Here is a 26,187-nt window from a genome sequence, read left to right on the forward strand (position 1 = left end):
GCAAAATTCCCCATTGAACTGAACACAAGTTTCATCTGAGTGAGACTGCAGGATCAGACCTGATACTACTACGAACTTTCAAAAGATTCAGGAGCCTCCTGAAGACTTGAAGGACCGCAAGCTGGTTGGTTGATTATTTTAATACTCAAGGCTTTTGCTATGGCTTGTGGATTCTTTCTTGATTTTTAGTATTATTACTGCATGATACTAGACCAGGGTCAGCAACCTTTCCGAAGTGGTGTGCCAAGTCTTCATTTATTCACTCTCATTTAAGATTTCATGTGCCAGTAATACATTTTAACGTTTTTAGAAGGTCTCTTTCTATAAGTCTATAATATATAACTAAACTATTGTTGTATGTAAAGTAAATAAAGTTTTTAAAATTTTTAAGAAGCTTCATTTAAAATTAAATTAAAATGCCGAGCCCTCCGGAGCGGTGGCCAGGACCTGGGCAGTATGAGTTCCACTGAAAATCAGCTCGTGTGCCGCCTTCTGCACGCGTGCCATAGGTTGCCTACCCCTGTACTACACCTTTCTCAAGGATATAACATCTATGGGTAATATTCTCTCTAATGATTTCAAATTGGGACAGGTATATGGCTATTACAGAAAGAGCTGCCGATGGATGTGGATATTGAGTATTACAATGTCCTGCCATCACTTGATAGAATCAAGCAGAAAGAACAAATAGTGCAGATGTAATAAAGCTAGACATTTTTATGATTTTCATATTCTTTAATGCCTTTTTTCTTCAGTCAATAAGGACTTAAAGAAAAGAATTAATGAGGGAAAGAACTGAGTTTTTGAGAGAGCAAAGATTTATAAAGGTTTGTTTTGTTGAACCTGTTGTTTATCAGTTGTTAGACATCTTGGTGGAATTTTTTTTTTTTCATTGGCAGATGCTGTCATACAGTATAATATATCAACAATATTAATGCTGGGGTCAGCTTCAGATATCAACTGAACAATATGCACACCGTGTATATGTATAAATAGAGAAAGATTGTATCTGTTTGCCTGAACAAAATGGCCATTGACTATTTTATTCAATCTGTAAACTTATTTAGGGTGATTCCAGTGAACTGCAACTGTATACTCACCTTTGAATATATGCACTTATCCTTTCGAAGCTGTATATATTGAACTTGAGTTTAGAATTTGCTGCTTTTAGATTTAATTTTGAGCACATTGCACTTTTTAGAAGATGTTTTGTTTTCTAAAAGTTTCTGTTGTTTGTCTCATCATAAATGGAATTTTTGATATTAGTCTTGTCATGCTAGCTGCTTCTCTAGGAATGAATATTAGTATACAAGGATTGCATTTTGCACTATATATATAGGAGAAGAAGACACAGTGAACACCAGAAATGCTGTATTTCAGCTCAGGGGATGGGGCAGGCAGCAGAGAGGTCACCCAGGGGACTTTAGTGTCCCATTGTGCACAGTGGAGCCAAACACTATGGCAGCTTTGTGATGGGATTACATCAGGAAATTGTGGGCAGGTCAGGGGAGAGTAGGGGCATGGTCAGTGTGTCTTCAGTTGTACAGTAGTCCATAGCCACTACTGTAGTCCTGGAGTAGAAGCACCCAAACTAAGCAGCTGCTCTGTGTGGAGCCAACAGACTAACAGGCAGGAGAATTCCATACTCCACCCTTTAACATCCATATATCCCCATGGGTAAAGCTCTTTTATTACAGCTTTAAGTAGAGGAGCAGGATTTGGTCCAGTGTCCTATTAACTCAGTGGGAATTTTTATTAAGAAAAAACTGGAAGATTGGGGTCTACATGTTTATATAGAAAACATTTTAATAGGGGACTAAGAAGGTATTTTTTCACTATATAAAGAAAAAAATGCTTTGTAAATGTATTATTTCAGAAATCATTGACATTTTACATGTGGATAAGTCAAATGTTCATTAATAAAAAAGCCAGTTAGACAAAATATAAAGCTACTGGGTTTAATTCTGTTTTCACTTGCACCAGTTTTAGACCAGTATAATTCCATTAACTTCAGTGAACTTCTGATTTACATTCATTCAAATAAGAGGAGAACAAGGCACAAAATACCATTCAACTCTGATTTGAAAAGCTCTGTTGTACTTTTTGCCAAAGCTTTGTGGTTAGAACACATTTATATTTACACGCACTATGGAATAACTAATATAATTGTCTTCCTGACACTAAAGTTTTGGATTTATTGGAAAAGACAAACATATGGTTGAAAGCTGAACTAGTTTGTAGATTGTAAAAAGATTTTTAAAAATAGCTGCAGAATAAGCAACAATATTTTACAAAGTAAATAACTCAGGTTGAGGTGAGTGTTGGTTTCTTAGTTGTTAATAAATAGTTGGGACAGTAATAAATGAATGTATTCAATATTCCAGATGGCATGGCCTGATTCTGTTCCTTTGAAGACAATAGAAAAACTTTTATTGACTTTAATGAGAACAGGATTTTTATCACCCAGCATTTAATCACCAAATTACATTTAATAGAAATATTTCAGAATTTCATTTAGTATTGTAACTGTGTTTAAATTTGTTGATCAGAGAAATTACAAGCACAATGACCAAAAAAGGATAATTAATTATCCTGAATTTAATTGTATGAATTGTATCTAATCTGAAATCTCTACTTTGCATCTTGTACAGCCTAATCATCATTCCAAAAAGCAAACTGTTCTCTAGTGAAGTTGTATTTAACAAAAGGGCCTAATTAAAAGATTTTTTGAAATGAATTGAGGAACAGACCAACTCTATTAAACTGTGTTATGAGTCTAATGAAATTATCTAGGATTTAGTCAAATTAATTGCTGTTACCAGGGCTCTAGGATCAATACAGTGCAGTGCTGAGGAAATGATAGCCTATCAAAATAAGTTTTAAACCAAAGGTTGTGCACAGTACTTAGCTAGTGTAATATGTACTTATTTCAGATTTATTCTAGGAATTGAATTATAAAAAGGTAAATATATGTAATGAATGTAACAGTACTGGGATTTAATGGATGTATAAGACATTTGATAGTGAGATTTCTGTATTTTAAAAATATGGTATACGAAAAAGCAATGCTCTACAGATTTATTCTTATTTCAGAGGAACCCCCAGAGCTTTGGTATTCAGCAAAAGTTTCTTTTGCTTCTCATAGGTTGTTTCAAATTAATATTGATTTGAAAAAAATATTATTTACATTTATGGTGTTACTAATTATTTTTAAACTAGTATTGTACATTCTAGGGCCCTTCTGTGTCCATCTAACAAACCACAGACTATTCTTGCCATAATAAAAATTAATTGTTTTTAACACAGCATGGTCCATAAAGTTGCATTGGCTGTGCTGTACCCTTCTTGTGTTCCAAAATGAACAAGACAGACAAAGATTAAGGGCCTGATCCAGCTCCATTTGGATCAAAACTCTCATGGAGTTTAACAGTTCAGGATTGGCTTTGTGTCTGAGGAAATTCACTAATGTGGAATCTTTAAATTTTAGTGTTCCATCCCAGCTTTAGCTGCCCAGCCCTGGTAAATCATTCATATTTTCACACTCAAGTAATCTCCAATGTAGAAGTTATATAACTGTTTATTTACGCATGCCCCCGTGCTTTTGTTTTACTTTTGTGCCTTTTATGTGCATGTGACTTGTGAATATGGAATTTGGTTGTTTAAATGGTTTCGTATGTTCACCATGTATAATCATCTTCAAGTTTTCTGTTTGCTTACTTCTTAAAATAAATGTTTTCCATTTAATACAACAGTTTGTAAGAATTGCTGTGAAGCAAAGTTAAAAGGATGAATTCTTGAAATAGAAATTCATAATAAAAACATTTACAAAATGTTTTAACATGTGGACTCATTTCCCCCATGGTTTCACATTAATTAAAATCTTATTGTCGTCAAAATATATCCCTAGTCCATCCCCTTTCCTCCTAGTCTCCTTCCCCATCGCCCCACACATACATTCAGTTTGTGGTGTCATAAATCTAAACATTGTGCAAACTAACTGTAAATCTAAAAAGCACTGTGCAAAGAAAATACTTCCACAAAGTCTTTGTTTCATGATCTGACTTCTTACTCCAGTGAAATCAACAACTGTTTCATATGGTTACCCTTTGAATATAAAGTATTTTTAAAAATTATTTCAAGTTTTTTTAATTCACTCTCTTTTTGTTGTATAGTTAACCCACCATGGTGTTCATATGGAGTTTTTAATGTACTTGAATGTCAAATTAAACTACTAATACAGAGAGACTTCTACAAACAAAAAAATCCTATCTCATTAGAAATCAAAAGGGTAATGATTTGTTAAGAAGCAATTTGCATTTAGAGAAAAGAGTATGAACAGCCATGTTTGCTGGCTGAGAATGTTCCTAAGTAGTTCTGTATGTAATCCTAAAGGTTCTTTGCATTATGATTTAAAAGAAACAGTTTAAAAGGAATCAACTAAATCTTTCACTTTCAAGAAACCTTTCTTGAACAAAGAAATTACAGTAAAGTACCACATGAAACAGAGTGTGAAGCATGCTACAGAGCTTATCTATTTTCAGTTAAAAAAGTTTGAAAGTCTGAGCTATGATTCTGGAGGACAGGTATTAGCTCTTTGTAGAGAGCAGATCAGCTTTAAAGACTTAAATTATTTTTTCATTTTTTTGTCTATTAAAACTCACCAGTGCCCTTCTTCTGCTTCTCCAGGAAGTTGTACCCGTCAGCACCTGCTGAGGGCTTCGTTGACCAAACTGACAGGTAAAAAAATTCCTGTAGAATAAAGCCAGACCAGCTGGCTTTGAAGAGAAACCCCCCAGTTTGGGTTGTGTTTGCCTCACTCACCCTCTACTATGAAGACAGAAGCTTTTTCCCTTTTAGTTGTTGACCTGTAAGATGCGTGATCCCTGTGCACAAGTGTCTGGCAGGCCTAGGTGCACCTGCTCCTGTCACTCTAGAGTAAATTTAGCTGTAAAAGGTATCACTGACAACCAGACCTTTGTCAGCGCTGGCAAAAGAACACAGAATTACTGTCCCCCCAAAGTATGCTGCAAGTTCAAATGGAAAATATCAAAATCAGTCATTTCATCCAAAAATCACTCCTTTGAGGAAAAAATGAAATTGCTTTCATATGGCAAAGAAGTTTCCTCTTTTACATAGACGTTAAAATTACATTTCCAGGAATAATCTCAGAACAAGACAAGTTTTTGTTCTATTAATTGTGGCTGGAAGGAAACTTTTTTAATGGAAATACAGCACACATATATTTCAATTCAGGCTATTAAACTGTGTTAAGTATTAAAGTTGATTGCCTTTCTTTTTACTAACTCATTGTGCTTTTTTAGCTAAAGAAATATTAGACGGCTAAAAGTTCTCAAATAGGAGGTATTAATCTCACTCCCAAAATTAGAAAGCATGTAGCGTTGAGAGACTGGATGTCAAAATTACATGTTCATAACACTTATGCTTTGAGAATCTAGGAACCAACGACTTTTAAAATGGTAGCTAATATACATGGAAAGCCATTAGATTTTTAAGCATTCTAAATTTGGCAGTCTTGTTCTTATTGGATTATGGTAAGGGTATTCATCATTTATATGCACCCTTTACTTTCTTCTTCTTCTTCTTTTTCTTCTTCCTCCTCCCGGAGATGACTTTTGGAGAATTTGGCAGTCTTGCTCTTGTTGGATTATGGTAAGGGTATTCCTCATTTATATGCATCCTTTACTTTTTTTCTCTTCTTCTTCTTTCTCCACCCCCTCTCCCCCACTCCCACCCTTCCCTACCCGAGATGGCTTTTAGAGAATGAAATAGAAAGAGGTAATTTACATTAATATCCCTATCTCAGAGTTTTAAAAAGTTGTCAACATAGGTATAGTGGCAGTAGCAGTCGTATACCTAGGTATGCAGCTTCTGCTTGAAAAATTATGTAAAGCACTTAAATATAAAGAAAATTGCCAAAATATCTGTTTTACAGTATTGCCATTTAAAAGGGGCAAAATAAAGGGTGATGAGCAAAAGTCTGGGTCAGGAGCTTTTTGTAAAATAAACAAGTCCTTGTTTACTTGCTATGTATAAACAGCCACTCACCAAACTGTATTTCTCTGCAGGGGCACCACTTTCAGATAAAAACATGGATCTGATTGGCATCATCCAGTATCCATGGAAACCCTGGTAAGTACCTCTCTCAGTGTGCACTCCTCTTATTCAGGGTTTAAAAGCTGAGTACTGAATAAGTGAGTGTTTTATTTAATAATTATACAGGAGATACTTTTTAGAAGCTTGCTAATGAGAAACAGATTCTTGTTTTTTGTGTGTGTCATAATAAAGCCCTTATGTTTTCACCATATTTAATAAAATCACGTGTTTCATTTCAAGCCCTCCATCAGATCTCATTCTTAAATACAAAACAACCTTCTCAATATCCTAATGAATGGGAATTCAGAACTTTTTGAAGACCCATTAGTGTCTGAAAAATAATGATCATAGTTCTTGTTCCTCTCGTGTTTAAGTACTGCTCTAATTGCAGTAACCCAAGTTGTTTTTCCAACTTAATACAGGGGAAAATCATTAATAAAAGTAGACTTTTTTGTTTTTGTAAATAGATATAACCATTTATATGGCTGTTTGTTAGGTCACTGAAGTTAGCATCTTAGCAACAAAGTAATAAAGAAGATGATTTAGTTTAGAAGTAAGTCAAAGAATGATTTTTCTATTAACGTGTGCTTGCTGCCGTACTCAGCTAAAAGTACCACGCTAAAGGACGGTATAAGAAAAGTAATATTACATCTTCATATTTCCATACAGAGAAAATACTGTAGACATTAACTAAATTTATTTCCAAACCTATTATCCTTCAGAAGGCCTTGATCCAAAATAAAGGGAACAGATTACTTCAAAGTTGCCTCAGCCCAATCTCAGAATTGTTTAGCAAGACATATATCTGATTTAAGATAAACACATTTCTCAGTATAGTTTGATTTTACTCAAGTATAGTTTGATTATCATCCATTGGGTATAATTAACATTTGATAGGTATTTTTAAAAGTGCTAACTCAGTCATGTAAATAAAAAATATATTTTCCCCACCTGAGCCAGCCTGTAGTTCTAAAATATTCCGTTAATTACAACAATTATCAGAAAACACATTTCTATCTAGAAAGATCCAGTAGTTGTCATTGAAAGTCAACTGGTTTAGAGTCCTGGTTTTCTAAGTTTTATAGCTCTTCATATTATTTTCATTTACTCCCATTATTTTTTTTGACTTGCTACCTTATCTCAGCAACCAAGTCCCTGGTGATTGCAGATGGCACAAATGATCTCTCTGCTGATTAAGCCAGAACGACATTTGCAGACACTCCATGTTAAACTGCACTAACTATAATGAAAATTGTTACTTTATCACATACCTAAAACAAGATCTCTGTATCAGTCTGTACATCTATATATGTGCATGTACTTCACAGAAGTGTAACAGGTTTATTTAAATATTATGATTCTAACATAGACTTTATGAACTTGTTTGACTTTCTATTAGAGCTTTGGTAGAAAATCTGTATGTGAGCTGGCACATTCACTTAGCAGATCGTTCTGTGGACTGCCACATAACATTTAGGATTGTGATTGCTCTCAGGAACTCTCACTCTTTGAGCCAGCTAGGCATATCGGCAAGGGGAAACTCTCAGCCTCTGGGAAGGATGCAGGGTATACAACAATTTTGAACCTTTCCTCTCCATCATGTGCCTGTCCCTGTCCAAAGGTCAAGGTTGTTGGGGTACGATCGGGAAGTGGAATGAGACAGTAGCGCCACTCCAAAACTTTGTGAATTCAGCCTACATATACATGAAACCTTAACCTTACTCCCCATCTTGAACTTTGAAAATGCCATATGTATATTTGAATAGCTGGATGTGGGAATGTTTTCCAGGTAGACCAAGATGTGCGTGTGATACATATTGGGCTTGATCCTATGAATTTGAAATCAATGGGAATTTTATCATTGACTTAATGAGAGCAAAATCAGTTCTTTTATCACTATTTAATAGAGTACAGTCTGAATCTCCTCAGTCCCAGATCTTGGGCAGGTAAAGGGATCGTTTGGACACATAAAGCTTTATCTTAATGGTATAGTTTTCAGATTTTTGATCTTTAGTAATTAATTCCAGGATACCTTTTATCTAGCATTTGATAGAGACTTGCTTCCAAATGCTAGAAAGGCACCTTGAAGCATATTGCAGTCCCTCTTTATCCTGCAAAATAGAGAGAAAACTTTTGGACCAAATTTCAGCTTTCAGATGCTCAGAAACTATGGCAAAAGTGCTCAGAGAGCATGATAATGGGTACAGTATAAAACTCTGGATGGCTAGATCATCAGCACATGTCCAATTATTACAATTTTGTTGTTTTTTATAAATCATTTTGATAGCACCATCAGTTTATCTGACACTTTACAACCACAGATAAAGCTCTGAACGCTTTACAGTGCACATAAGACAAATCCTTATGGGGGAATTGATAGGCTTATAAGTGGACCACAACATGACAACTGGGCAGAACAAACGTGCTAGACCAAAGCCAACATGGACAGTGGGCCCCCTGCAGCTAACCTACCCCTACTCAGCACATCTGAGAGTGAGTCTGAGGAGGAAGACACTACCATGGTGTTATCATAAGCATAAGTCCCAATTCTGAACCTTAGCGTCCAAAATGTGGGTGCTTGCAGGAAACCTCCAAGCTTAATTACCAGGCTAGACTGAAGCGTGCACCAACAGGAATCAAGTGCTGCCTCACTCTGTCTCCCCAAACCTTCCTGGGGGACCCCCAAGACTCAGTGCCCTGGTTATCACAAAAGGGAAATAACCTCTCCCCTTGCCTCCTCTTATTCTCCCCGGTTCCCTCCTCCTCGGATGGGCCTGGATAATCACCACTATTATCTATTCCTTGAAAGCGAAAACAGAGACCGATCAAGTTCTCTTTACACCCTCACTCAGAGTCCCTGCAAATGCAAGCTTTGCAACTCTAACACCAAGTTTTCCGCTTCCCCGCCTGTTTTGTCCTTCTCCCCACCCAATTCCCTGTGAGTTCCAACTAGGAACAAAACTCCAAACAGGTCTAAAACGAAGCTTTATATAAAAAGAAAGAAAATAAGACATTAAACTGGGTCTCTGTAATCAAGGTGCCAATATACAGGCAGTTGCTTAAAAGAAAAATGAATTAAACACTTATCCAAAAGATATACAATAAAACATTCCAGCAACTCACACATGTGAATACAAAAAAACAAGTATAAGCCTATTGTTTTCTACCTTGTACTTACAACTTGGAAACAGAAGATTAGAAGAGCCTGGAGACAGAGACCACTCTCATAGCGAGAGAGCACAGACCAGAGACACAGACAAAAGACACACACCCCAAATTCCCTCTCTGAGCTTGAAAAATCCGGTTTCCTGATTGGTCCTCTGGTCAGGTGTTTGGTTCCCTTTGTTAACCCTTTACAGGTAAAAGAAACATTAACCCTTAGCTATCTGTTTATGACATGTGTATCCAGATGAACTAAGGCAGAGTGCCACTTCTTCAGCCTTAAACTCCATGGTGGAAGTATTTAGGCCCATTGCTGACACACCTATGCCACCAATGAGACCGCCCTGTGATGACACATCAAGGTTATTGGACAGTGGAAACATATAGGTGGAAGGTTTCCTGGATGCCTTGGGCTTTCCACTATTAGAATCAGAGATGCAGGGGCCTATGCCAGTAGGCAAGGGATCCTCAAAACCCAAAAGATGTCCCTCTGCCCCTGCAATGCCCACTCTCAATAGGCGGGACAGGGTTATAATGCCATTAAGTCAGTTAACTTATGATGCATCTGGGCTGGCTAGTGAAGAACCAATACACAGGCTTAGTTCACAGGCTTGTGGAAGCCATAGTGGGTTTTCTGAGACTCTTTGAGGGGAACTAATGAATTTGGTATAATATGGAGTGTGATCTGTCGGTACAACAAATTCTTGGCTGGAAGGAGGATACAAGCAGAGTCTGAATGAGCTCTCCCCTGACATCTAGTGGTGAGCTGTGGAAAAAGACTTCAGGGACTGATCTCGTTTGAATGGACGCACCCACCCTGCCGAAGTGCTCAATATGATGGGATTGCTTGGCCAAATGATCACTTGTGGCTGGTGTTGGATCCCCAGTCTCCTTGTTATTGTGGCAGGAGTAATAAAGCGTTGTTATCCTTATTGTGTGAACCAAGGGCAGCAGAACTGTACCTGGCATACCTCGATGGAGGGACTCACCCTCAACTAAATGGCACTCCCTAGGCAAGGGTTTTGGGTTTCAAAGCCCAATGAGTTGAAAGAGGGTGGGGAGAAGTACTTGTACCTGGTGTTGTGGGATCTGTTTAAGGGTCCTAGACATCATTTGACCCTTTCTCTCTCCACAGTATAATAAAAGAGCTAATTTAGACTCAGTTGAGAGTATTGTTACATGCTGCAGAGCTGAAATCACTGATACCTAGTTCAAAATACTGTCTCTGTTGCAAGAGACTGCCCAGTGTGCACCAGCAGTGAGGCTCTCCCACTAACAGGTGAAATCACTGAGAGCTGTGTTAAGTGGGGGGCCTGGAAGACATCTTGGCAAGTGGACAACAGTGTGTCTCGTGGAGAGGCACAGCAAGTGGACAGCAGGGTGACTGGTGGAGAGGTCCAGAGCAGAGCCCCGCAGAGAGGCATGGCAATTGGCCGTTGGGGCGATAAGCGAGTGCCCAAGCTGCAGAGCATGTAAGGTGCCTCCTTGCCCCTCCCACACCACAGGGTGGAAGGTGAACTCTGTGGATGAACCTCTGAACTCTGGAATTGCACTAGCCAAGGACAGCAACTGTGAGTGGGGTGCAGAGAAAGGACAGGCACGTTAAAGGGACTTTTGGGTTGCTGGACTTAAGACCCTGAGGGGAAAAGGATACTGTCCAGCTTACCTGGGGGTGGGTCTTTTGCTCATGGTTTATGTTTATGAACCCTAATTGTGGTGTTTTCCCAAATTAATGCTGAGTAACTTCCCTCCTTATATTAAAAATTTTTGCTACACTCACACTGTGCTTGCGAGAGGGGAAGTATCACGTCTTAGAGGTGCCCAGGGGTGGTGTGTAATTGTCCCAGGTCACTGGGTGGTGGCTCGAGCTGATTTTGTGTTGTATTGTTGAAAAGGAACCCCTTGATACTGAACCCAGCTCTTGTTGTTGCTGATTCTACCTGGCAGAAGGGTCACACTAACATGAAAAGAAAAACAGGACAGCAATTAAGGCAATGGGGAGAGTCTGGGGATCATTCATGAGAAGAGGCAAGCAGGAGAGACTGTTTGAAGAGGTAGTTTTTAAGGAGGACAGACATAAGGAGGGTGCAGACGGATGAGAGCAGGGAGAGTGTTGCAAGCAGAGCCTTCTGAATCTGATATTTTGGAGGCTCCAGAAAGGAGAAGGCCCCAAAGGTCTGCCTATTCAGGTGCCTGAAACTTGGAACAGGGGGCTAGACAAGAAGCCAGATTGACATGCCAGGCAATCAACTGCAGACCCTGGGTACCTTGCACATTGCTGGGACTGCCCAGAGTGAATTGTGTCTGGAGACAAATAGTGGTTGGAGAAGAGGTGTTGACTGCATGGAGTCCACTGCCATCAATAGAGGGAGACACAATCTTCTTGTTCTTGAAGGAAAGGTGTACAGAGAGCTCTGTGTCTATGGTTCCTAAGGGGAGCCACTGAGGTGAGAGAAAGAAGCTGGCTCTTCCACTCTTGGAGATGAGGAGTTCTCTAGAAGCAGGTTACACAGGTGTAGGAAGCAGAAAGACAGAAGACAAAATATTGGGAAAAGCAACCCGCTGAGTAAAGCACTTTAGCATCTGACTAATTTTAAGCACGTGAGTGGATCCCATAAACCAATGAGATTATACATATGCTTAAAGTTATGCATAGGCTGAAGTGCTTTCCCAAATTGGGGCTTAAAGCAGAGGATTGGGAAGAATGTAAGCAAAGAGAAGAAGAGTAAGAGGAAATGAGAATAGATATGTAAGTGGAGACAAGATTAGGGCCTCATAGGTAGAGATGAGGAATGTGAATTTTATGCAGCAAGATATGATCAGTAGAGAGATATAAAGGTATCAGGAGGGGATGTGGTCAGAGAGGAAAATTACATTAGTAGCAGCATTTTGAACAGTCTTGAGGAGGAAGTATTGAGTATCAGTAGGGCCAGATAAGGGAAAGTTACAGTCATTAAGATGAGATGGCCAGTTAATCAATAAGAATTTCAGCAATGGCACAGAGAAGAAATGGTGGATTTTAGACATTTATAAAGAAAGAAGAGACAGGACTTCGAAGGAGACTGAATGTGAAGGAGGAAGGACATTACAAACCTGAGACAGGAAAGAGAGTAGAATTGTCAGTGCAGACTAAGGTGGGCAGTAGAGGAAACGTCTTAGGAAGAAAGATAAGAAATTTAAGTTGGAGGGCTTCAGTTTGAGATGGTGGCTGCATAGCCAAGAGGAGATGTGGCTAGAAATGCAATACTGGACAAGGAATGGTCAAAGGTAAAAAGGTAGACTTGCAAACCACTGGCATAAAAGCAGTGGAAGTTGAAGGCATGGAAGGATATAAGATCTAGGAGGGAGTTAAACTAGAAAGAAAAGGGAAGGAACAGAACCCTCTGGGACATCAAAAATAGGAGAAGAGGATGTACATATCAGAGAGTGGAATTTGACTTTATATTAGAGAGGGAATTGGAACAGGTTGCCAAGTCTGCAGCAGTAATATATCTGTACAAGTACATTACATTCCCCAACTTTAGCCCATCATTATAAGAAACTGTATGGAACAGTTACTCCTGGTCAGGGGGATGAAGTAACTTCAGACACATACAGGAATACTAGACAGTCACTGTAAATGTGCAGCATGCAAAGTATATGACCTTGAGGAGAGGTGACATGGCAAGCCCCAACACGCATCCTTTTATAGCTCAGCTGGGTCTGTACAATTCAGCGCAGCAGTCAGAGTAGCTTCAGTTACAGTGGGTCCACGTAGCGGGCCTTATGAAGGGACACAATTTTACAACAGCTGAAGATCTGGCTCAGTACGTGGTGCACAAGTGGTCTGCTCAGGAAGAAACAAAAGACCTAGCTCTGCAAACCCTCATGCAGGATTAGACTCTTGATGGGTAAAAAGACAAAGATTTTCCTGGATTGGCTAATACCCGTGTACCACAGCACTGAAGAAATGAAAACATTGTTAGGGCTATAGATAGAGATTTCCCAAATGGTGTTTGGGATGCATATCTTCCAGTAATTTAAATTAATGTCTCAAAATCCTATAGGCTAGTTTGAAAATCTCCACTATACTGTGGTTGGAGAGAAAAGAGGAAACTTCTGTTGGAATGCCTAAGAACTAATTTTATTTAAGCCCCCCAAAATAAGTTGAATATAAGACATTTTACAATTATTAATTTAATATTAACTTTCTCTTTCAAAACATTGTGATCTGCAAGGTTCTTTTTCTGTGTTATATTGTTTGTTTCATTTATGAATTGTCTAACTTACCAAGAGATAAAACATAGATGTGAAAGTAAGTGATTGTTAATTGGGACGTATTTTAAAAAGAAATTATATATATATACACACACATATACACTTAGGTGCTTCAAAAACTAAAAAATTTTACTGTGAAGTTAATAACTTGGTGTATTGACAGATTCATTATTTAGGTTTACTTCAGTATTTGAAATAGAAATATTTAGAACAAACATTGTAGAGGCTCCATTTTTATGTAAGTGGGAAATACAGGATTCCACTAAAATTCCCATTTACAGGCAGAGTTAATTACTTCCTATGCTTGCTAAAAGTCACTCATACTTATTTGTTTTCTCCTAAGTTGCGGCAAGGTCCAGTTTTCTAAATATGCCCTGTTCAGAGTACTAGGGACTTGTTTTGGGTCTGCCCTGTTACTTGAACTAATGGTACTTACTAATGAACTACTAAATGGACCTCCTGCTTGTCTTAATATATGATTTTTCATGCTATATGAATAGCTGAGTTGAAAAATATAATTATAGATGGAGCTGGTAGCACAGCCTGTACTTAAGGTTGCTTGACACTTCCCATTATAAGATCCTGTATGCCTAACTGTAACTGTTCAGGCTGAAATTTTCCATGCTGGGTGTCTGCATCAGAATTTTTTTTTTTTGAAAACTTCAGCTAAAATGGTTCAGCCATTCCCAAGATCGAGATTAGAAAAAAATACATTTTGTCCATGTTAAAAAAAATTCGTATAGTTGTTTCACTGAGAAGGCCCAGCACCTCAATGGTTTGGAGCAGGGACTTGTCGTTTGCCATGAGTGAGGGTGTCACCCTTGTGTCAGGATTGTGCCTTTTATTGTGTCTGTGAAAATTTACCCAAATTTGGCCAAGCAATAAAAGTAGCTGTTGCACATGCTCTGTAGAGACTGGTTTGACACCCAGGCAGCTAAGAGGAGGAAGTAATTAAAGACTGTATTGTAATTCATATGTACAAGGGGTCCAAATTAAGGTGGCATAGGCTACTAAAGTCTGGCATTTTCTAACATTTGAGTGTTTTACTTTGCAACCTTAGCATTCCTTTACTGTAGTGGTTTTGGTAGTGGGGTTGAGCTGGCTGCTCCGAGTGGGCTCTGGTAGAAGGATTGTGCCTCAGCAGCCAGCCTACTCCCACTCTACGTGGGGTACGTCTACACTACGGGATTATTTCGATTTTACAGAAACCAGTTTTTTAAAACAGATTGTATAAACTCGAGTGCACGCGGCCACACTAAGCACAGTAATTTGGCGGTGTGCATCCATGTACCGAGGCTAGCGTCGATTTCTGGAGCGTTGCAGTGTGGGTAGCTATCCCATAGTTCCCACAGTCTCCCCCGCCCATTGGAATGCTGGGTTGAGATCCCAGTGCCTGATGGGGCAAAAAACATTGTCGTTAGTGCTTCTGGGTACAGCCTCACCCGTCCCTCCGTGAAAGCAGTGGCAGCCAACCATTTTGTGCCTTTTTTCGTGGGTGAACTGTGCAGACGTCATACCACGGCAAGCATGGACTCTGCTGAGCTCAAGACAACAATCATGAACATTTTAAAGACCTCACGCATTCTTGTGCAGTCTATGCTGAACCGAGACCTGCAAAGCCAGGCAAAGAGGAGGCTGGTGGGACTGCATAGTGTTGCAGGTGTGGGACGATTCCCAGTGGCTGAGAAACTTTCGCATGCATAAGGGGACTTTCATGAAACTTTGTGACTTGCTTTCCCCTGCCCTGAAAGTATGCCGCGACGGCCCGGGCCCGGCTTGCCACCGGAATCAGGTGATGGGTTCTCATCCCCATGAGGGAAACAAACTCCAGGCCGCCTGGGAAGGACCCTTCAAGTAATCAAGCACTGAATGAGGTAACTATTGGTGGAGCTGCAAACCGGGGCACATCACCGCGGGTGGTACTATGTGAACATGGAAACCATACTATGACAGGGGGAATGTTGGTGTTGGCCATGTGTAACTGGGAGGGGCGGGAGATGACCCTTTAGTGGATCTATTCCCTGGGACAAAAGCGGTGTCCCCCCTGGAGGCGATTCCCCTCCTGATCAGCTGACCCTGCCCAGCACGCTGAGATCAGAGGGTGCTGCATCTATACCGACAGCTGTTTCCAAACCGTCTGGATGCTAATTTGACTGTCCACGAGGGTGGAGACCGGGTCACATCCCCTATAAGAAGCTCCCCTTTTCGGGTCACTGGTAAAACTTCCCAGGATCTGAAAGAGAGGTCAGGGCATGCTGGCTTTGGGTGTGATCCAGCAGTCTCCAGCCCTTGGGCCTCGCCAGTGGTGCTGGTCCCCAAGAAGGATGGGTCAATCCGGTTCTGTGTGGACTATCGAAAGCCAATGCCATCACCGTATCTGATGCCTACCCCATGCCCAGGCCTGATGAGCTCTAGACAAGCTGGGAGGTGCCGGTACCTCATCACCATGGATCTTACCAAGGGCTACTGGCAAGTGCCGCGGACGCGATGCCAGGCTGAAATCGGCCTTTATCACCCCTCTGGGGCTCTACGAGTTTCTGACCCTGCCCTTTGGCCTCAAGGAGCGCCGGTCACCTTCCAGCGCCTGGTGGATCAGCTACTGAGGGGATGGAGAGTTTTGCCGTGGCCTATATTGACGACATCTGCGTCTTCAGCCAGACCTGGGAGGACCATGTGTCCCAGGTTACACATCCTGGACCGAATCCAGGAGGCTGGTTACCGTAAAGGCTGAGAAGTGCAAGGTGGGGATGGCTGAAGTACCTTACCTGGGCCATCGGGTGGGAGCGCTGCCTGAAGCCGGAACCAGCCAAGGTGGAGGTGATCAGAGACTGGCCTGCTCCCAAACCAAGAAGCAGGTCAGGCCTTTATTGGATGGCGGGGTACTATCGAAGGTTCGTGCCCCACTTTAGCGCCATAGCCGGCCCCATCACTGAACTGTGCAAAAAGGGGAAGCCAGACAAGGTAATCTGGACGCAGCGATGCCAGGCAGGCTTTCCGGCGCTGAAGGAGGCTCTGGTCAGTGGCCCAGTTTGGCAAACCCAGATTTTGACAAACTCTTTATGGTGTTCACCGACGCTCAGACACGGGACTGGGGCGTGTTTAATGCAGGAGGATGAAAAGGGAGAGACACCCATTGGGTACCTGAGCAAGAAGCTGCTACTCGGGACAAAACTATGCGGCCATCGAGAAGGAATGCTGGCCATGGTGTGGGCCCTTAAGAGCTAGAGCCATATCTCTTTGGGCGACACTTCACCGTGTACACCGACCACTCTCCCCTGACCTGGCTGCACCAGATGAAAGGAGCCAACACCAAGCTCCTGAGGTGGAGCCTGCTCCTGCAGGACTATGACATGGACCGTGGTCCATGTGAGGGAATGTGCAACCTGATAGCGGACGCGTTGTCCGGAGAGGGGCCCTGAACTTCCCCAGGTCCACTGGGCAGAGTGACCGCTCAGTTCAGTTCCGGGGGGGAGCGGTGTGATGGAGTAGGGACTGTCTGTGTGGGGAACGGGAAAGCAGGGGATGTCTTAGGTGAGGGACAGGTGCTCAGCCTGTAACCCAAGCCCGGCAGGGGGAGGGGGGAGCACCTGGGCGGAGGAGAAGGGGACAAAGGATTCGGCCGGCGGGAGGAAGGCAGGACAGTTTGGGTTTGGGGCTGTGGGGCAGAATTCAGGGTATCCTAGCTGGGATCCAAGCACCCTGAACCCCCAGAAGGACTGGATGGAGGAGTCCTGACTGTGCCTGCAAGCTCTGCTGTAACCTGTGTTCCTGTTGTCCAATAAACCTCTGTTTTACTGGCTGGATAAAAGTCACTGTGGGGTCCAAGCAGAGGGGAGCAGGCGGAACCCCCAAGCTCCATAACACCAAGATAGGGATATGGGTTCTCTAGCTTCCCACTACAGCTAGGGAATCCATTGCAGCAAAGCCATCCACTATGACCTGCACATTTCCCAGAGTCACAACCTTTCGTAGCAGCAGCTTAGTGATTGCTTTGGCTACTTGCATCACAGCAGTCCCCACAGGAGATTTCTGACTCCAAATTGATTCCCGACTGACCGTAGCTGTCTAGTGTTGCAAGCTTCCAGAGGGCTATTGCCACTCGCTTCTCAACTGTGAGGGCTACTCTCATCTTGGTATTCTGCAATTCACCTGATTCCCGGTGGCAAAGGCCGGGCCCGGGCCGTGCGCGGTCCTCCAGACCTTCTGCTTCCTCTGGCTCGGGCCAGATTCTCCCTGGCCAGGGCCCAGGAGCGTCGGCCAGTCTTTCCCGGAGGGTCAGGACATACTCCATCCACTGGACGTCCTCCCTCGGGAGTGCCTTCCCTCCCTTCATCTCTCATCATCAGTCCAGGGGCCGTCATTAGAAAGAGATAGGTTAAGGTAAGGTTAATTTCTTTTAACTGTAAAAGGGTTTACAAAGAGAACCAAACAACCTGACCAGCGGACAATATCAGGAAACAGGATCAAAAGGAAAGGGTGGGAAACCTCTGGAGGTTTTTGGCTTTTTTTCTTGGGTTTTTGTTTTCCTATCCGCTGTGAGTAAACACGTTTTTTCTTAAATCCCTAAGACTCCATCTTCTTCTCAAAGTTCTCCTAAATCCTGTGAGTACAAGGAAAACAAAGTAAGTCGGCTTGTGATGAGTTGATTTGTATTTACATGTGTGTGGTGTACTCGTGCGTGGACTGATGTTAAATGGGGCTAACATTTAAATCAGACTGTTTATTCATATTCTTTAAAGCAAGAGCCTGTATTGATCTCTTGAGATAGTATTAAGGTTTTGGTATTTCTTTGCTTTTTATATAAAGTTTTCTTCTTTTAAAAAAACTTGGTGGAAGTTTCTTTTCCTAGTGAAGGCAGGGGAAGAGGAATTCTGGCCAAGCCTGTATTATATCGTGACAGGCCTAGAGGGGGGAGGGAAAAGCCCAAACCTCTGTGTCTCACTCTCCTAATTGTCCCAGGGCGGGTAAAAGGCTACGGACAAAGAGGGGGGAATTCTTGTGTGAGCGGACTAGGGTGAATGCATAGCCTCGGGAACTAATTGCCTCTCCGGTTGTTTCAAGGGATGAAGTAAATAGCACGCACAACCGGCTACCAGGGAAAGGGGGGGAAGCTTGGCGGGGATGAGATAGGAACCAGGGTCTGGGTTCTTGGGAGGTTTCTCCCGGGAAAGTTGGGGGGACCATAGCGAGGCAGTGCGCTATTTCCTGTCTGGGTGGGGCAGCGAGATAGATCCAAGCTGGGTATAAGCTTGGGGAAGGTTCACAGTAAACACTCAGATGCTGAACTCTAAGTCCAGATTTGAGACAAACGTTTATTACAGGGCCCCTTTATCGCCTTCCATACAACAGTTCGAAAGGCGAAAACCCGGTAGACTCCTGGAGGTACCTCCTGTACGCGAACAGCAGGTGAGGTAAGTATTTTGTCCCAATCCTTGAGGGTGCTGGTTCTAAATGTTTTGCATCATCTTCAGTGTCCCGGTTGACCTTTCACCAGCGCGTTGGACTTGGGTGATACGCTGAGGCCCAGTTGTGCTGCTCACCCACATTTCTGCCTTGGACTGGAGGCAGGTTGACATGAAGTTTTGACCCTGATCCGTTAGACCTCCTTGGGGAACCCCACCCGGCTGAAATTTCGCAGCGCATCTTTGCATGTGTCTGCTTCAATAGAGGCAATGGCCACCGCCTCGGTGTAGCGAGTGGCAAATCCACCTACACCAGGATGTTTTTTTCCTGACCGGGTCATCTTGCGAGAGGTCCCACTATTGTCCATGGCCACCTTCTGGAAAGGCTTCTTTATGATGGGTAAAGCCTCAAGGCTGTTTTCCCTTTCCCGGGCCTTCCCCACCCTCTGGGCAGGGTCACAGGGATTGGCAGTACTTCGACATAGTAAGACCCCAGGCCAGTAAAAGTTCTGTAGCAGCCTTGCCTGTACGCCGGGATTTCCTGTGTTCCTGCGAGAGGGAGTCATGTCGGCCAGGTAGCAGCGTGTGGCGAAACTTCTGGGGACCACCAGCTGCTCCTTGATCCCCCATGACTCTTGCCTCCCCTGGTGAGCCCATTCTCGGTACAGAACCCCTTCTCCCACAGGAAACCTTCCTTGCAACCTTCTCAGGGTCTGTTCCGCACTAAGTTCGCCCGGTCGTGGGCTTCCGCGTAAGGAGGGAATCTTTCTGCAACCCGCCTGGAAACTCAGCAGCTGGGACAGGGATGGGGACCCGCTCCTCTCTTGCTGGGCTGGGTCTGGGCCGCAGGTCTCTTGAGCCGTTGCCCCTGGTGCGTCCCGCCCCCAGGTTAGGGTCCTGCACCTCGGGCCGATACCTCCCTGTTGTCGGGTGCAGTTGCCCTTTCCGACTCTGGCTACGATCAGACCAGGGCACTCTGAGTGTTACTAGCCAGTCCTCAAGGTCCCTACCATTACACGGTCTGTGGGCAAATATGGGTGTCCCCCACGTCCTTGGGGCCCTCCTTGGCCGTTCCCACTTCAGTGTACCTTGCCACGGGCACCTTGAATGGGTCCCGCCACGGCCCATCAGGGTCAGGTGGGTGTCGAGGGCACATCCGATCTGACCCCACCACCTCGGGCCGGGCAAGCGTCACCTCTGCACCCGTGTCCCAGTACCAATGGACTCCCTCCCATTTACCTCAGCGGAAACATGCACTCTTTCCGGAGGGGCAGCCCCGCACACACCTGTAAAACTAAGAACCGGAGGCTGGAGCTTCCAGCCCCCCAAAGGAGCTGGACCTGGGACCTCCTCCCCCATAGGTGGTATGTGCCAGCCCCCCTTTCCCAGAATGTGCCCGTCTTCTGATTGGGTTTTTACCCAGTCCACCCTCTGCGGGTTGGTGTGCTTGGTCTGTCCCTGAGCTTGGGGCAACTGGGCCCGTATGATGCCTCGTTGGCCACATGTTGATAGCAGCCCATGTCTCGTGGGTCCCTTGAGTGGTCGAGGACCTGACACTGATGTTCCCCTTTTGGGGGGGTTTTCTTCCCATAGGCCCCGCTGGAGGTTCCCATGAGGACTCTCTCTCTGCGTTGAGGCAGGGCTGCTCCTTCGAGACTCCTCCGCTGCCATCCCCTACCCGACTGTCCACAATTGGTTGGCAAGTTGCCTTGTGTGCTGCGCGGTTCATCCAGCTTCTGGTCCCTCAACACAGCCTCAGGTCAGACGGGCACGATTTTTTTTTTACTCTACAGCGTGCTTCCAGTATGAAATAGGTCAAAGCAAGTCCGTCTTTAGTTTGGGCCCCAGCTGTCCACTTGCGGCATACCCCGGGCCCGGTTGACCAGTTGTAGGTAGGGTGATCTCACGGGTTTTACGCTGACTCCGGAACCTTTTCCGGTACATTCAGGAGTAGCCCAACTCGCTGGAGCAGGGCCCTCGCTCTTGAACGTTCATAGTCCCCCGCCTCCACCCTTTCAGTTGGCTGTACACCTCCACGGCTGTTGGAGTCCAGTAAGGGGGTGAGAAACTGCCGATCCTGTCTGCAGGGCCAACCCTGTGCAGCTCTGCAGGGTCATTCTCACAAGGCCGTCGGAAGGTATTCTATTCCTCCCCTCCTTACCGCCGGGGCGCAAGCGCTTATCAAAGTTCGTTGTAGGCTTGGGTCCCCCCTCACTCCGCAGCCGGGCCTCACGGCTCCTCAGCTGGGCCAGCTCCAGCTCATGTTTACGCTGGTTCTCCTTCTCCTCCAGTCATGCTGGCGCTGGTTCTCCTTCATGTTTACGGCTGGTTCTCCTTCTCCTCCAGCTCACGCTGGTGCTGGTTTCTCCTCACGTTTACGCTGATTCTCCTCATGTTTACGTTGGTTTCCCTTCTTCCTCCAGCTCGTTGCTCTTTAACTGGAGTTCCTCCCATTCTCAGCTCCCTTTCATTATTCCAGCCCGCGGATGTCAAGCGTTGCCGTGGGAGGATCCCCTGCTGGGGTGAGTTCGCTGGCAGGATCCCCTGCGGCCGTGGAGGGGTCACGGTGCCCTCGCGTATTCGCTGGGCGCCTCCCCGCCCTTCCCTAGGCCTAGGAAGGGGGGTCTAGGGAAGCCCTCATCCGCCGGCACATGACCACTCAAGGGAGGGACCAGACAACTGGTGACTGCGCTACATCTGCCAGGCATTGCTTCCCTTCAGAGACAGGGCTCCAGTTTCTCCTCCTCCAGCTGGGCAATCAGCTGGTCGCTTGGTCAGTCTCCCTGTGCGCAGCCCTCTGCTTGCACAGCTCGAGGTTCACACTGCGCAGCTTGGCGACATCTTCCTGCGCCACTCACGCCGGGCGTGCTCGCCGCTCCCACGGTTTCCAGGGGACCCTAGTGCACCACCCTTCTTGAGGTCACCACCTCTCTGCCAGGGTCGGAGCTGCAGACTCTCGCCCTGGGGCTGCTCGCATGCAAATCCCCCGGGGACCCTGTGACTGCAAAGTTCCTTTCTCAACGGGCACACACTCCAGGGTTACATACCACCTTCGTTTTACTGCTCCCCAAGTCACTTACTGCAGGAAGCCGCCGTCACGGTGCGTATCTCCCTTCCACTGCACCAGTTGTTACAGAGGTTCTGTGGGTTCCAGCCCTGCTCCCTCTGCTTGGACCCCACGTGACTTTTATCCAGCCAGTAAAACAGAGGTTTATTGGACAACAGGAACACAGGTTACCGCAGAGCTTGCAGGCACAGTCAGGACTCCTTCATCCAGTCCTTCTGGGGGTTCAGGGTGCTTGGATCCAGCTAGGATACCCTGAATTCTGCCCCAGCCCCAAACCTCAACTGTCCTGCCTTCCTCCCGCCGGCCGAATCCTTTGTCCCCTTCTCCTCCGCCCAGGTGCTCCCCCCTCCCCCTGCGGGCTGGGTTACAGGCTGAGCACCTGTCCCTCACCAAAGAAATCCCCTGCTTTTCCCGTTCCCCACACAGACAGTCCCTCTCCCTCAACACTTGGCACCGGAGCACCGGGCACCATACATAAACCGCAAGGGGTACTTTTTAATGGTTGCTGCAGCACTGGTGGATCACAAAGAGACGTTTCACTAAATCCACGTGGATTAGCCGGGGAAGTTCATGACCTCACATGTTCGGACACTCACTCTGTTAAAACAGCTCCAAGCAAGGAATTACTTCCCAGACCAGAAAATAACAGTTGAGGGATGTTGACAATGCCTGTATTATCCTGGGGGACCCAGCCTACCCTTGATGCCAAGGCTCATGAAGCAGACACAGCAGCCTGGACGTAGTCAGGAGCTGTTCAGATTACAGGTCTGGCAAGTCAGAATGGTGGGTAAATGTGCATTTGGCCGTTTAAAGGCGCGCTGGCACACATTGCTGACTCGCTAGACACTCAGCCAAACCAATGTCCCCATTTGTTATTGCTGCCTATGCTGTGTGCTCCACAATCTCTGTGGACGTAAGGGGGGACCTTTATGGCGGTGGTGGGGGCGAGGCAAAACAGTCGTGGCCGCTGATTACGTGCAGCCCAGACATCAGGGCGATAGAAGAGCACACCAGAAGCGTGTGCGCATTTAGAAAGCTTTTGAAAATCAGTTTCATCATGGCTCAGGTTACAGTGTGACTGTTGGTTGTTTCTCCTTGATGAACCTACCACCCTTGATTACTCATTCCCTGTAAGCCACCCTCCCTTCGAACAGCTTGCTTTCTGTACTGAGATCCCTGGTGTGTGCCTCTCTGCACTGGGCCTTTGGAAATTTTTTCAAATGTTTTTTCATTTCATTTTCATCTTTTTTTGGAACGGAGTTGTTAGCACGGAATCCTCTCCCATAAAGTGATCAGATCCAGACCTCCCGTGGTCCTGCTGGAGCTCTTTTCGATTCTCGGAGACTGCATTGTTACCTGTGCTGATAGCTCTGCATGGTCACCTGTGCTGGTGAGCTCTCCATTGGTGGCCAACAGGAAATGAAATTTCAAAGTTTGAACGGGGCTTTTCCTGTCTACCTGGGCAGTGCATCGAGTTCAGATGGCTTTCCAGAGCAGTCACACTGGTGCATGTGGGATACGCCCAGAGGCCATACCGTCGAATTGCAGGCCTCACTAACCCTAATCCGACCATGGCAATACCGATTTGAGCGCAAACTTCCTCGTTGGGAGGAGTACAGAAATCGCTTTCCAAGGAGCCCTTTATAAGATATAAAGGGCTTCGTTGTGTGGTATGGGTGCGGGCTCGTTAAATCGGTTTTAACGCTGCTAAATTTTGTATAAACGTGTGTGTAGACCAGGCCCATGGACTAGCTTCCAGTGCAGAAGAATACACAGGCTGCGCTGTCTTTGCCTCTATTTTCCCCACTACATGTACCTCTGGGGCTGGTATGATGAAGCAGTCCCGCACTTTCCCCTGGACTTCCTATGAGTAGAAAGGTGTATTTCATTACTTACTCTCTCCATATACCTTCCTTACCCCTGCAGGCGCCCCAGGGACAATGTGCCCCTAATTGACATCTCAGAAAAATCTCAGATAGAATTGGTATATTTTAAATTATTGAGACGTTCAAATGACCATTTTTATAGCATGTAATTCCATTTTTCTGGGGTTGTGTTGGTTGTTTTTTTCATACTGCACATATTTCCTGCATTTGAGACCCAAGACTGTTTCCTTTAAGGCCTCTGATTGGACAATTATCAAAATCAATTATAATAAATGACAGCTTAAGATGTGATTAACCTCTATAAATGCTTGGAAATTCCTGACGGATGCACTAATGATAAGTTGTGAAGTACTAGTATTGCAGGCATAGCTGTTATAGATAACGTGTAATTGATCCCTCCTCCCAAACTGTATAGACATCAGCTGCCATGAGCTGGAGTGACTTGTAACAGTATATCAAGTTTATATATTATATATGACGTGGGTAAAATGGAAAGATAGAGTGCTACAGGGTCATCTAATCTCTTCTCGTGTATGCCGCGACGGCCCGGGCCCGGCTTGCCACCGGAATCAGGTGATGGGTTCTCATCCCCATGAGGGAAACAACACCAGGCCGCCTGGGAAGGACCCTTCAAGTAATCAAGCACTGAATGAGGTAACTATTGGTGGAGCTGCAAACCGGGGCACATCACCGCGGTGTACTATGTGAACATGGAAACCATACTATGACAGGGGGAATGTTGGTGTTGGCCATGTGTCAACTGGGAGGGGCGGGAGATGACCCTTAGTGGATCTATTCCCTGGGACAAAAGCGGGGTCCCCCCTGGAGGCGATTCCCCTCCTGATCAGCTGACCCTGCCCAGCACGCTGAGATCAGGGGTGCTGCATCTATATCCGACAGCTGTTTCCAAACCGTCTGGATGCTAATTTGACTGTCCACGAGGGTGGAGACCGGGTCACATCCCCTATAAGAAGCTCCCCTTTTCGGGTCACTGGTAAAACTTCCAGGATCTGGAAAGAGAGGTCAGGGCATGCTGGCTTTGGGTGTGATCCAGCAGTCTTCCAGCCTTGGGCCTCGCAGTGGTGCTGGTCCCAAGAAGGATGGGTCAATCCGGTTCTGTGTGACTATCGAAAGCTCAATGCCATCACCGTATCTGATGCCTACCCCATGCCCAGGCCTGATGACTCTAGACAAGTGGAGGTGCTCGGTACCTCATCACCATGGATCTTACCAAGGGCTACTGGCAAGTGCCGCGGACGCAGATGCCAGGCTGGAAATCGGCCTTTATCACCCCTCTGGGGCTCTACGAGTTTCTGACCTGCCTTGGCCTCAAGGGAGCGCCGGTCACCTTCCAGGCGCCTGGTGGATCAGCTACTGAGGGGATGGAGAGTTTTGCCGTGGCCTATATTGACGACATCTGCGTCTTCAGCCAGACCTGGGAGGACCATGTGTCCCAGGTTACACAATCTGGACCGAATCCAGGAGGCTGGTTACCGTAAAGGCTGAGAAGTGCAAGGTGGGGATGGCTGAAGTACCTTACCTGGGCCATCGGGTGGGAGCGGCTGCCTGAAGCCGGAACCAGCCAAGGTGGAGGTGATCAGAGACTGGCCTGCTCCCAAACCAAGAAGCAGGTCAGGCCTTTATTGGATGGCGGGGTACTATCGAAGGTTCGTGCCCCACTTTAGCGCCATAGCCGGCCCCATCACTGAACTGTGCAAAAAGGGAAGCCAGACAAGGTAATCTGGACCGGAGCGATGCCAGGAGGCTTTCCGGCGCTGAAGGAGGCTCTGGTCAGTGGCCCAGTTTGGCAAACCCAGATTTTGACAAACTCTTTATGGTGTTCACCCGACGCTCAGACACGGGACTGGGGCGTGTGTTAATGCAGGAGGATGAAAAGGGAGAGACACCCATTGGGTACCTGAGCAAGAAGCTGCTACTCGGGAGCAAAACTATGCGGCCATCGAGAAAGGAATGCCTGGCCATGGTGTGGGCCCTTAAGAAGCTAGAGCCATATCTCTTTGGGCGACACTTCACCGTGTACACCGACCACTCTCCCCTGACCTGGCTGCACCAGATGAAAGGAGCCAACACCAAGCTCCTGAGGTGGAGCCGCTCCTGCAGGACTATGACATGGACCGGGTCCATGTGAGGGAATGTGCAACCTGATAGCGGACGCGTTGTCCGGAGAGGGGCCCTGAACTTCCCCAGGTCACTGGGCAGAGTGACCGCTCAGTTCAGTTCCGGGGGGGAGCGGTGTGATGGAGTAGGGACTGTCTGTGTGGGGAACGGGAAAGCAGGG

General features: G+C 45.4%; 2 protein-coding genes and 1 long non-coding RNA gene across 14 annotated transcripts in view; 2 read left to right on the forward strand and 1 right to left on the reverse strand.

The window, feature by feature from the left end:
• Positions 1–4,750, reverse strand: part of MEF2C (myocyte enhancer factor 2C) — a 162,399-nt gene extending 157,649 nt beyond the window's left edge. For all 12 annotated transcript variants that reach the window (XM_075067063.1, XM_032784914.2, XM_032784911.2 and 9 more), the window contains exon 1: positions 4,662–4,750. The gene's annotated coding sequence lies outside the window, so the exon portion shown is untranslated. The remainder of the gene's footprint in view (positions 1–4,661) is intronic.
• The window catches only part of LOC142046981 (uncharacterized), a 318,894-nt gene that overhangs the window by 134,744 nt on the left and 157,963 nt on the right, over positions 1–26,187 (forward strand). The window lies entirely within an intron of this gene.
• LOC116827401 (uncharacterized) overlaps positions 1–26,187 on the forward strand; it is a 156,353-nt gene that overhangs the window by 26,841 nt on the left and 103,325 nt on the right. Inside the window, exons 3-4 of the mRNA XM_075067465.1 lie at positions 4,687–4,737; positions 6,087–6,150. Of these exons, the coding sequence (XP_074923566.1) occupies positions 4,687–4,737; positions 6,087–6,150 (115 nt within the window). The remainder of the gene's footprint in view (positions 1–4,686; positions 4,738–6,086; positions 6,151–26,187) is intronic.

Source organism: Chelonoidis abingdonii, chromosome 6 (assembly GCF_003597395.2).
Source record: "Chelonoidis abingdonii isolate Lonesome George chromosome 6, CheloAbing_2.0, whole genome shotgun sequence".
Taxonomy (NCBI): domain Eukaryota; kingdom Metazoa; phylum Chordata; order Testudines; family Testudinidae; genus Chelonoidis; species Chelonoidis abingdonii.